Source organism: Temnothorax americanus, unplaced genomic scaffold (genome assembly GCF_048541705.1).
Source record: "Temnothorax americanus isolate GAGA-0224 unplaced genomic scaffold, ASM4854170v1 Scaffold10, whole genome shotgun sequence".
Lineage (NCBI taxonomy): Eukaryota > Metazoa > Arthropoda > Insecta > Hymenoptera > Formicidae > Temnothorax > Temnothorax americanus.
This window is the reverse complement of record NW_027509231.1, coordinates 2,432,480-2,444,884: the sequence shown is the minus strand read 5'-3', so window position 1 is coordinate 2,444,884 and position 12,405 is coordinate 2,432,480. Positions and strand designations below refer to the sequence as shown.

General features: G+C 45.2%; 2 protein-coding genes across 7 annotated transcripts in view; one reads left to right on the top strand and one right to left on the bottom strand.

The window, feature by feature from the left end:
* The window catches only part of Qin (tudor domain-containing protein qin), a 143,562-nt gene that overhangs the window by 91,763 nt on the left and 39,394 nt on the right, over positions 1-12,405 (top strand). Inside the window, exon 1 of one of the 6 annotated variants that reach the window (XM_077409431.1) lies at positions 8,265-8,309. The exons of the other annotated variants lie outside the window; for them this stretch is intronic. Coding sequence (XP_077265557.1) covers positions 8,280-8,309 — 30 coding nt within the window. The 5' untranslated portion in view covers positions 8,265-8,279. Of the gene's footprint in view, positions 1-8,264; positions 8,310-12,405 lie in introns of those variants that run through there. 6 annotated transcript variants of the gene reach the window in all.
* The window catches only part of LOC143899607 (uncharacterized), a 55,278-nt gene that overhangs the window by 13,151 nt on the left and 29,722 nt on the right, over positions 1-12,405 (bottom strand). The window contains exon 2 of the mRNA XM_077410003.1: positions 1,457-1,648. Coding sequence (XP_077266129.1) covers positions 1,457-1,648 — 192 coding nt within the window. The remainder of the gene's footprint in view (positions 1-1,456; positions 1,649-12,405) is intronic.

Here is a 12,405-nt window from a genome sequence, read left to right as displayed (position 1 = left end):
GAGCAGAGTCGCGGAATATCAGTGAAATTGCCGCTATCTCCGCGGCGCGGAGCGGAGCGGAGCGCGCGCCTCATATTCGACGAGTTCCTCCTCTGGCCTGGGCGCGTTTTATGCTATTGTGGAAACGAGGAGGAAAAGGTAAGAAGCGGGTAGAAGGATAAGTTATTGCTCGTCGAGGTATGCGGCTACGTATTTCCTTATACTTCCGCCTCGCGCCAGCATCTTCCTCCTCATTCCGGCGTCTATTGTCGGCCGGATTACCCGCTGAAGGGTGTTCATGAACACCGGCGGTATTGCATCGTCCGTCTGGATTTAAATCCCATTCATTTGCGGCCGGCAAATCTTGTATAATCGCAGCCGGCAAAGCGTATCGCTCGACCTGACGCTTCATTCGCATGAGCGAGCGGCGTTTCCTCCGCGCGTATACCTTCCTTCTCGTACAATCGCCAACTCGTAGATAATGGGCTACACGGGGTGTCTCGAAACTGCCAGGAATCATGGGTCTTTTTAGCATTCTGTTTTTAGCCGAATCTCGATAGAGCGAACATTATCCTCTCTTCTAGTTTCTTAACATTGAACTATGTATAAATATATATTTATAATCTTTATATCGAAGCTTTGTGAAAATCGACAGTCGATAATTGAAAACAACCATTGGTGTCTTGGTATTTTTATTCGGAAAAATATCGGTTTTGAAAATTGTCAGTGAATTTGTCTTTCTAAATTATCACCCACGCGTTTTGGATCACCCTGTATACCTTGCCAGGTATATCGGCATTGTGTGCAAGTAGATCAGGATTAATGAAACTTTCCTCCGGGATGCATATCTTTGCTCGCGGAAATGATGATTCCACGAATGTATTAGATTACTCAACCGTTATATATATACAGTTGCGTATTTCTCGCGGATTCGGCAGCGTTGTTCTCCGTCCTTGTGACATAAAGCGAAATGGTCGCAGACGGTACTTTAAAGTAAAGGGTCAATTCCGGGCGTAACTCCCGCGTTCCTGACATTCCTCGCAGTCTGGCACCGTCGAGCGTGAAATATTTTCTGCTCGAAGAATACGGAAGAAGCGTTCGACGGAGAGTGTCTACGCAATCGACTCGTGTCTCCTCTGCCTATTTCATCATATCTCCCGCTTTCTCCATTTCCTCATTATTTCCCGTTACTTACCTGACGGAATCACTCGCGGAGCGTCTCGCGAGTCCAACTCGTCTCCGCGTAAAATTCTCGTCCCCGACTTCGAAACGTGGGAGAATGGGAAGAAGAGAGATGAATGAAGCGGAGCGCGGAGGAGGATTCCGGGAGCTGTGCACACAGATATAGAGGAAGAGGAAACGTGGGGGACGGAAGGAGCGAGACGCTCTATCTGTTGCACGTTGACCGGGGGGATCATCGGGCCCCCAAGCGACTCACAAAGGGACAACTTTGCGCGAGATGATATTGTTTACGTACCGGGTATCGATTTACCGAGATCGAGGTACTCCCGCACGGAGGGGCTCAGGAATCCGGGCGGCACGGCCGGCGCCTCGTTGGTCGGATTGTTCCTCTCATCCACGGGATCATCGTAGTAATAGTCGTCCTCGTCGGGATCGAGGGGCTTCGCCCGCTTCGACACTTTGCTGGCCCGACCGCTACGCGCGGCGCCTGTAAAAGCAATTTTTAGCTGCAAAATACATCTAATATGACATATGAGTGACAAGCGTGAAATTCGGATAGATTGAAGCTAGAACGAGGAGTTGAGTAAATGTTATTTCAAACACATCGCGCGTTAAATTTCTCACGATTTATCTCTGTAACAAAGTACGTGGAAAAAGCTCCAAATTTATACAGATCTGTCTTGCTTGTGTAATTTGCGGAAGTTTGAGTCCATCGGAAGATCTAATGGCTCTGTTATCCTTTTAATTGCATTGTCTCCGCGCGATTTTCTCTTTCTATTAATTCGCATGATAAAAATGCTCCGCTGTTTCTACTATTATTTCCTTCTTGACGAGCTCAGGTCTCTCCGCGAGGAGAGAAACAAAAGTTTCCCGGATACCGGGAAAGAGAGGCGAAGGAAGAAACGCCGTCGCCTGGGAACCTCCGAGGGTTTTTGGTCGCATTTGAGCAATCTGAAATTTAAAACATTTGAAAATCGCGGCCGACCGTCGCGACGTAGCTCCCGAAGGTAAACAAATTTTTACAGTCTCTTTAATTCGTGCGGGGGAATGTTTAATCGATGTTGTTCATCGTCGCTGTTTTTCCTCCGGGAGAAACGCGGGCGCCTAATTCGCGCCTTTCCTCCTTACTCTCCCCTCGATGCAGATGCACAGTATTTGCGTTCCAGATGCGCTACGTTCGAACGTAGGATTCTTCCTATTGTACGTTCTCGCGCTGAATATTAATACGCGGGTGGTAATTTTCGCGAAACCTGCGCCGAAACATTTCGCGCTTAAACGACGACACGGCACCGTAGTGTGCCTTTGACAAACGTCGAATTTTCCGACTCCATGTCGAACATTCAGTAACTTCGGTACCGTGTACTGCGTACGAAACGCGATTGCCCGATCGAGGAGCGATAATAGCGGTAATTTAACGACGAGAACCGGTCGTCACGACTGAAAATTAATTAGCTCCAAACTTCCGAAGCGTATTAATTTCGATCAAGTGCCAGCCAATGTGCGGCTCGGATCACCTCGACCGTGTGTGTATATACGCGAATATATCTTGAATAACGCTGAGAGTCGAGGAGCCGGTGCGCGGTCGGCACGGTAACCGTAAAACTTTCGGCGGCCCTCTCGTCCGCAGGTGTGTATATCTCGCGAAACTTTCGCGTCGCCTGGTGCCGCGCGTGAATGGACCAAGTTCCGTGTCGGCCGACGAACTGGGTCAAGTCTCGAGAGAATCTTGAGTCTGGCTCCTCGAATATAAAAGTAACCGCCGCCTTACCCCGACTGCCATGAAGAAAGCCAATGAGAGTTGCACAGCCGAATGAAGAGATGAAGATATTTAGTATCGAGGATTAAGGGGTGGTTCCGAACGAAGCTTTTAGGATCACGGATGCGGAATAAAATTTTATTGCTCGGTCCTTGATTAGGATAACCATCGATCGACGAATCGTTATCGTAAAAATTAAGGAGGATGAAATATTGGATTATTTATTACGACCTAAGTGTGTTGACGTTAATATAAAATATTTCTTAAACATGAAATTTTTTTTCACATTTTCACGTTTTATTTCACTCTGCGATTTAGCGCTAATATATAATATATTGCACTGACATAGTGCGTACAATCTTATAAATATTGATGAAGCTGTGCCCATTTCTGGGAAGCGAACTCTTTCACTTGGCAAACGAAAGCTTATTTAAAAGTTCGATATTGTGAGAATTGTTTTATTAACGTTATTACGAATTCTGTTGTGCGTTGCTTTTCTACATACCTAAATACGTATGTCATTCGCCACATTAATTCACACAACTTTCTTGGAATTGGCACTTTATAAAATTATAAAGAAGAGATCTGCAAGTAATGTTCTTCTTTAAACGTGATATTATTAATTAGCAAAATATTACAGTATAATTAAGGAGAATAAGAAGAATTTTTATCATCTTAAATAATTTTCTAAACCAAAGAGCAAAACAGAATATCTTCTATTCCGTTTGTCATATCACATATTTTCATTTATAGACGTGAAAACAATTTGTCGTGCTTCTCACGCAGTTACACGCAACCGTACAAGCGAATCCATGATTAACGCGATAAATTCGACCGCGTAATCGCTCTATGAATCCTTAGTAGGGCGTATCATAATCGGGAGAGCGTACGTGTGTTACGCCAGTTTACGAAAGCTCAGCAGAATCCCGTGTTCATCCTATTTGATATCGGCCGGCGCGGCGTCCGTGCCGCGGAAGCTAATTAATGGCTCATCGACGAGCCGAACTTTATCCGTCAAAACGCCGCGGTTTAATTCGCGCTCGCGGACAATGCATCCGTATATACACGTACGAGATTTGCGATCGCGGCGCTATATGTTGCTGATTTTCTTTCCACTCCTTCCTCCCCGTGCATTTCGCCGCTGGTCGCGCGTGAAATACGATTTTAATGTTACGCGAGGTCTCGAAAATGCTCACTGGTAAATACTGTATTAAATGTTGCGAAATATTTCCACCCGCGTGCAAATCGAATGCTGTTTAATGCGCTTCAACGTGCGCGATAAATTTTTCCGGTTTTTTTTTCCGAGACAATGTGCATAACGTCGGAGAGTAATCGTTATACGATTGCGAGAGTTTACGCAGATGACTGGTATTATACGTTCCTTATCGCCGCTCGTTAAATGTCGCTCTCTCTAAAGTACGATCTTTGCACAATTCAACAAATGCAGTCACTTTGCCTCTCGTTCATCGGCCGTCGATCGTTCAATAACCCTTTATGACGGCGTCGCTGAGATTATTATATACGATATCTGTGTCGCGGGTATTCCAGCCCCTTTGAAGTATCATTACTTCTTCAGCTAGTTTTTACAATTTCGCTCGTGTCGTCCGTAGCTTCATTTCGCTACGTATTTACTTTATGCCGCTCGGCAAAAGGTGGATCGAGTTCCGGAGTATAATAAATATTGTCTATCTGTCCTCCTCCGTTTCCCATTAAAAGAGCAGAAAGGAGCGTGGAAGAAAAAGAGTCCGCGCGCGACGTAACTATTTTCCTGCGTTTCGCTCGACGCGCAAATATCCCAGGGAGAAACGGCGTTTTAATATCACATTGCAGCATGAAAATTCACCGAGAACCGGACCGGTGGAGAGGGAAAACCCGGGAACAGACATGTCGGTCGGTGGAGCTGGAGAGCTGCAAAGGAATCGGCGAGAAAAAGAGAGGAAAAGGAGAGAACGGCGAAGAATGGTGGACGGGTGGAGGGGCAGGAACGAGAGAAACAAAAGTACGATCGCGTTTTACCGCACACCGCGTGCGTGTGTGCCGCGTGCAATGGGAAAGCCAGCCATGCGTCGTCCGTCGGAAAAAGCGCCGATGTACAAACACGATCGCACGCTAATTCTCGTATTTATCCGCGCGCGACGCCGATCATGCACGCGCGGTCATCGAAACGCAGCTCTCTAGCCGGACGGGGGTCAAAGGCGAGGATCGCGGCGCGGCGCGGCGCGGCGCGATGCGACGTGTGGGGATGATGCACCACGCCTATTATCCGGACATCGTGTTCCCTTGTACGGGGAACCGGCTTAAAGGACGTTAAATATGTATGACGGCGTCGAATTATGTTGACCCCGCGAACTTGGCGCGTTGCATTATAGCGATCGGCTTGTCGTCGATATTTCCGGCGTACGGTAACTCCAACGAGTTCGTGCAAAGATCCCGGAGGCGGCTATGATCCCAAGGATGTATTATAGGATGTAGGAAGGACTCTGTTATCTCCCGGGTACCACGGTTACGTCGTTACGCGAACACTCGGCCCGAGAGATCGATCGCGCGGCGGAAGCCACGTATAAAAGCGATGCGGTCCGCGATTTTTGAAATAAACGACGGATTTCGGATTTTCGCGAATTTATGAGACGGTGATGCGCGGCGCGCCGCGCCCCGCGTTTTCCCCGATATCGGATGATAAAATACGGGCGCTCGTGCAAGTATCGGACCGCGGGATCAAATAACATTTGTTATATTAAATGCCACGGATAAACAGGTGTAATTATTCGGCCGGTCTGGTCGAATGTCGAATAATTATCGAATGCGTACCGGCGGCAGAAGTAGGTATTAAGCGTACTCGACCCGAACTAAATTACCGCGGCGGGGTGTGTAATAACGTATATGCATGCGTGCTGGACGCTGCGAATCGATTCACCGGCCTGCCCCGAGGACGGCGCGAATGGATGAATTAAAAAAAAGGAAGAGAGAGAAAGGGAGAGGGAATTTCTATTTCTGAGAGACAAATCGGGATGTGATGTCGTCGCTGCGCGCCGCAACGACCCCGGGCCAGCTGTCTACGTGTGATAATTAACTATCGATCGTGCCGCTTCTCCATTAGCCGCCGCTACATTTTCGATGGCCTAATTATTCCCTTGTTCGTTCTCTCACGTTGGACGAAACGCCGCGATCGACGCGCTTGTAAAAACGGGGAGAATAATCACTGACGCAAAAAGTCCCAAGTTCGCTCGATCGCTTTCTGCGACTCGGCAAGAATCGTCGAACAAATTGCGAGAAACCGCGAGCAATTGGCCGTCGTAATTATTGATTAATGTGAGTCCAGAAATTGCTTTATTCACAAAATTTCCCGTAAATATGGTGGGAATTTTAGTTAGTGCTGGAAAAAAGAATTTTTTTAGTCGAGAGCGCCATAGAACCTTGTCACGTTATACGATTGCATATATCGTATATAGAAAGGGACACATTTTGTGCCTTGGGAATTTTCGCATACACCATTAATGCCATAAAACGATATATCGAAGTTGGATTGACGTATATCGTGAAATGAATAAAGATCTTTATCATTCACAACTATTTGCCAATTTACTTAGCAAATTATTTAGTACCATCAGGCATTAGCGAAATTTGTCGCCGACTTTTGTATAATTTGAATCAAATAAGATCAACGAGATCGCGCAAAATGCAGCCCAACAGTCTTTTCGCATCTCGGACATGTTATTTAAATTCCGATACTTAGGGTCGATTCCTAGCCGCTCTTTACGCAGCGCGTATCGCACGGATGAAAAATGGAGAAGAATCGTAATCGTAAAAATACATATCCGGCAGCGGCGCGGCGCCGGGATACGAAAGGGAGATGAAACCGCAGGCGCGATAACGCCATGGATAAATCGCAGTAAATACGATACCGCGGTAAACAGTAAGCGGCGGTAAACCCGCAAAGGAAATACGAGGAGACAGATACCGTGGATAAAGGAAGCAAGGGGGGGGGAGTAATGCTCGTTTAACCGATAGTCGTGCCACCGACGCGCGACGTGCTCGTCCGCCCTTTCGGATCTCTTTGAATATCCTCTCAAAGTATATCGACGCGCGAGAGAGGGTGAAGACCGTCATCTCTCCCGATCTCCCGGCGATCGAGCGGCGCGCTGTGAAATCTCGTATCCCAACCTGACCGAGAAGATACCGATCTCTCGCGTGTATCGGCCGTAGGCGTCCGCGACGTCAGACAGCGTCTTCGTCGCTGACTCTGCTAAAAGACGTCACCCCGGAAACGAGACACCGTGGAAGGTGGAGTCGTCTCTCCGCTCTCCGGTACGCGATGAAATTCACGGGGCGGTCGAGAAGACGACGAGCTCGGAGGGAAGGTAGCTGGAGGAGCGTTTCTCTCTCTTTTTCTCTTTCCTAGCTACGAGAGCGAGTTGGAGCGACGTGCAGCCCGGGCGATAAGGGACGAGGAGAGAAAATAGAATGGGAGAGAAGGCAAGAGGAAGAGAGAGAGAGAGCGAGAGAGAGAGAGAGGGAGGTCGCCGCGCGGTGTTTACGACGACGAGGAGGAGGAAGAACCTTTTCGCCATGGTCGTTTAGAAGGAGGGCCTTTTAACAGCGCAAAGAACGATCCACCGCCTTTGTGCTCCCTCGCCTCGTCCACCAGCTATCGAGCCATTTAACTGTGTGTGTCTGTGCATCCTGCGCCCCTACCCTCTTATCACGCCCGACTATCCCCTCCTTTGACTATTCCTCTCATTTCCCGCGCCTCCATCGTTTCTCCGAGTCTTGCGAGTTTCATATTTCTTCAGCGATATATACATTCGCGCCTCTCGAGATGTTCCCACAGGCCTGCTTTCGTTATCAACCGTTTATTGTTTGTTGAAGCGCATCAATTATCATAATCATGATTCTTATAATTGTTAATATACTTCTCTACAGTACTCTGTAGCCTTAGATTTATTTTTAATGATTTTAAAACTGTTGTACTTTTCGGCTTCAAGTTTAATCGCTGGTCTGTTTCTTAATATTATCCCGATTGTAGCCCGTCGCTCTTTGCGCACGTGTATACGTAACATCGCAAGATTTCTCGTCAAAAGGTATGTAATTACGTATCTGTTGTACTAACATCCCCCTCGCGTGCAGTAGACGGAGGTACCACGGTTGAGGGTTGTGCTATGCGCGATCGAAGTTACGATTTTCGTGTTCACGATGAAATTTCAGACCGGGGACGGCCGTTGGGGTCGACGAGGGTGTCGACGCGCAAAAGGGAAAAGACAGAGAGAGATAGAGAGAGGGGGGGGATGCACGGGATGGAAACATAGACGGAACGCGAGCGGCCGATGCTTCGGGGCTAAAACGCCGGCAGAGCAACGAGAAGTGGATGGAGGTGGGCAAGCAGGAGGAAGAGAAGGTGAGCGGTGTGCGGGACTGCGGGAGGGGGTTTCGTTAAATAATTAATCGATCCGAACCACCCGACTGCCGAGGATTCCTTCCTTTTCCTGGTTCCGCATCATAAACGATGCATTTTCTGAGGTTTTCCGGCCAAGCGGGATGATGAGTCGAAATGGCTTTTACGCATTGAACACGTCGAATACGACGAATGCGTAACGTATTTTTCTCCGCGGAGATAAAATATAATACGGACGAATATAACGACCAAAGGCTCCCTCGGCTGTGAAGTACCTTTTTATCGTTAACGCTATAGAACTACCAAAAGTGTCAAAAAATAAACTAATATTTTTTAATAATTTATTACTTATTTTTAAAATGTCTTTATTTCTGAAAATTTTTTAATTTTTTCTCTTTTTTCTAAGATTTCTTCGGTAGAAATAAATAAAGATTAATCTCCGGTAGTTCTAGTGTTAAATGCTGGACATCTTTCGGACACTAAAATGTAAATTTTAATTTTTTTTTTGCGTTATTAAGACGCAAGAGATTAAGAGATCCCTTTTTTTCTTCCATATTTTTGGATCCTTGTCGTTAAACTTCGGATTTTTTTTTTGGTCGAGTAACTCGTAATTACAGCCTGGATCTCCTCGCTCTCTCTCCCGCGTTACGTAATTTCGCTCGGGACGGACAGCTGACGGTTTACGGCGCATGATAAAGCATAATGATAGCGTCATTATTATTAAATGCGTAATGACGTTTATGGATACGCTTGCCGGAAAGAAAAAATCGCTTAACCGTGGCACCGTCGACGCGCGGAGCGATCTGATATTAATGACCTCCATATTTTGAACTCATTAATCTCGCTGAAATACACAGTTAGTCGGTGGCATATAATACGACCGAACCGCATTAACTTGTACAAGCGTATCGTGAATAACACACTAGGCACGTTCCGCGGTCTGTGCCGATTCATTGCGCGCGCGGTGTCTCTCTTTCCCCTCCTCTCTTTCTCTTCTGCACTAGGAGTTATTACAATATTTTAATTTGTAATCGCCGCTGTGTATTATACGCCGTATAATTAATCGCCAGCAGGTATATGAATAAATGAGGCACACATTGCATTTGTAAAGCGAATGAACCACGCATGCGCGATTGTAATCGTTATTGTTTGGAACTCACGGGAGAAAATCGTCTTTTATCGTAGTAGCACTTTTTTCTAAAAATCTCGCGCGAATATGGCATCGGCGTGGTGCCCGCCATAATTTCGGTTATTATCTCGCGACAGTAATACCTAAGATTTTACATCCTTTGTATACACACACGTTATTTTACGTAATCCGTAATCATACAGAAGCCGCAACTTATCGCATTAATACCGATAGAAATACGAGTTCGCGTACACTTTCTAAAGAAATCCCCGGCTTGATACCTTTGGCTAAGATCATAAATTAATAAATAAAACTTAATAATTACGTATTTTATTATTAAACGAAATTAATGTAATACAAAACTATAATAATATTTTTGTCTAACGATTAAGTATATACTGTAATGCACGATGGTTCGTAAGTAAAAATCTCTGTTTCCATTTTCGTATATTTAAGTCAGGCCCGCAGTGCTTTCGTTGCGTTTTTGAAATTAGCACATTTTAGCCCGCAAATCCTGGTGTCCGCGCGAACTCAACATTTTTGTCGGAAACGCCTCGGCACATCTGGTGACCCTCCCTCCGGTTTTCCGAGAATGACACGGACGGCAAAAACGTGCATGTCGACTAAACATGACAAGGTGGATATCTGTCGGGCGCAGGGACGCTTCGAAAGTTCCGCTAATCATTCCATAAAGAAAAGAGTGACGAGGTCGCTCGGAGTCGGAGTTTCAAAGTTACGTCAATTCAACGATTTCGAACTTAACTCGCGCACGGGAGCGCGGACGCGCCACTTTCCGTGGTTGGAAAAAGTTTCCTCGGCGCGCCGTCATAATCAGTGAAATGTCCACAAAGAAAATAGCGGATATTATAATGTGCGGGTTCTTTCGTACACACATCCATGGAACGACAAGGAAGACGCTTATCTTCAAGAAGCTCTCCGGAGAATGTATCTTTTGTTATTTTTTTATTTATTCGAAATAATGGGTCTGTTTTTTCTATTGCTGAACTCTGGCTGCGCTATAGTTCAGAGTTTATCAATCACATTATAATATTCCAATAAGAAACAGTTATTCGGTAATTGCTGTTTGAATTTTGTTTTCACATAATTGCTCGGATATAATTAAATTCAACAGAAATAATTACGAATATAGACGCACGCAAATCAATTTATTTCACTTTTTGAAGTTTAAAGTCCGGGGATTAAGTATGATTAATAGTTTTCATATTTCCAAGTCAATCTTCTAATCTCGAGAACGATGACATTTTAATATTTTTACTTTAAACTGTGATTACGCAATGAAATACCTAGTGAAGAGTGTTTTATAATAGTGAAGAGTTCCTTATAAACTCGCGCATAATTTCTGTCGCGAGGGATTAACGTCCGGAATGAGCTTGTAACGGCCGTCTTGTTTTTCGTCAGTCAGTCGAAAGCCAAGGGATTAGATCTGCGCTTAACAATATTCCCCTAAATGATACTGCAAAACGGAGCGGCAAGTTTTTAATGAAAATCGAGTTAATTATTAATAAAAGAGATGTTACCAAATTAAATTTTGAAACCAGGTAAAAATTAGAAATATTTGTCACTCATTACTATGGTTTATATATTTTTAAAAGCCAGTCAGTTTATCCGGCGCGCGATGTCGAATAAAACTCTCATTTATTCTACAGTCGTACTTCTCTTTTCGGATTTTCTCTTTCTTTATCGTTGCGAGACCCTCGTCAAGATTATTAGTGTTACGTCCCGGCTGATCTCGGCCTGTCGATGTCGGTCCAAAGTGCTACTCTTTAGTTTTGAGTCTGCCTGATGTATACCGGCAAAGCTCGGAATAGCGAGAGCGCTATGGAGACGTGATACCATAAAGAAATTGTGATAGCAATACTCTTGAAAATATATTGAAGTAGTGATAATAATATGATAATATGCTGAAAATAGGTTTGCAAAAAAAAATGAAATTGTAATGATAACGCACTGAAATATATTGAAGTAATAGTAATACAAAAATAATATGTTGCGGGACCAGCGTGGGCCCAAAGGGGTATCTGTAGCTCTAGTTGTTTAGAAAACATTTGGAACGATATTTATCTGTTTGTCGCGACCGAGTACTCAGTACTTATGCAAGTATAGCCTCTTCTAGGGCTGCGTTCGAAAACTTTACTCGGATGCACACCGCGTCGTTCTATCTTTGTTACTTACTAACAATTGAACAAGAACAGAACGCGCGCGACGCTACAGGTCTGCATCCGAGTGAAGTTTTCGAACGACGCAACATAGGAAGTGAACTGAGTGTGTTAGAATATTTAATTTATCGTGCCGATTTACTCCTCGGTTCCATCCGAACGTCATCGAGATAATCTAATCTTTAGTATACAGAGATTGAGCATAATATATTTTCTTAGAATTGATAAAAAGAGACAAGGTTTCTAACAAAAGTTTGTATACGTGCCACAAATCTATAACATCCTAATCCTATAGTAACGCAATATATGAAGAGAAATTTAACGCAAGCGGATTTAGCAGCACGTCGCACTGGTAACGCTTTTCCCTCTAATTTTCTCAATTGTATAATAATCAAGGGTGAATCGGACTCCAAACACGCGCCACGACAGCGTGGGAAAGTTAGCCTTCGGCAAGCACAGTAAGTTAGGTTAAAGCCGGCGAAAGTTAGCCAGCACATGCGAGCTTTTAATTTAAAATCCGGTTCACCCTTTGGACCGATTCACCTGTCGTTACTCTACGCCGCGCGTTTAATTTGCGGTTTCCATGGAGATGCAGCAACGGGGTTCCGCGAGTGTACGAGCGGCGCGCGAGCGAGCGAGCGAACGAGCGGGACGAGAGAATGAGCTGTTTTTTTGATGCAGAAATCAATAAGGTTGAATTTGTATAAAAAAAGAAGAAAGGAAACCGGGGGAGGAGACGCGGAACACGCCCACGCGTGCGCGCGAGCAAAGTGCGGAAGCGAAAATAAAAACG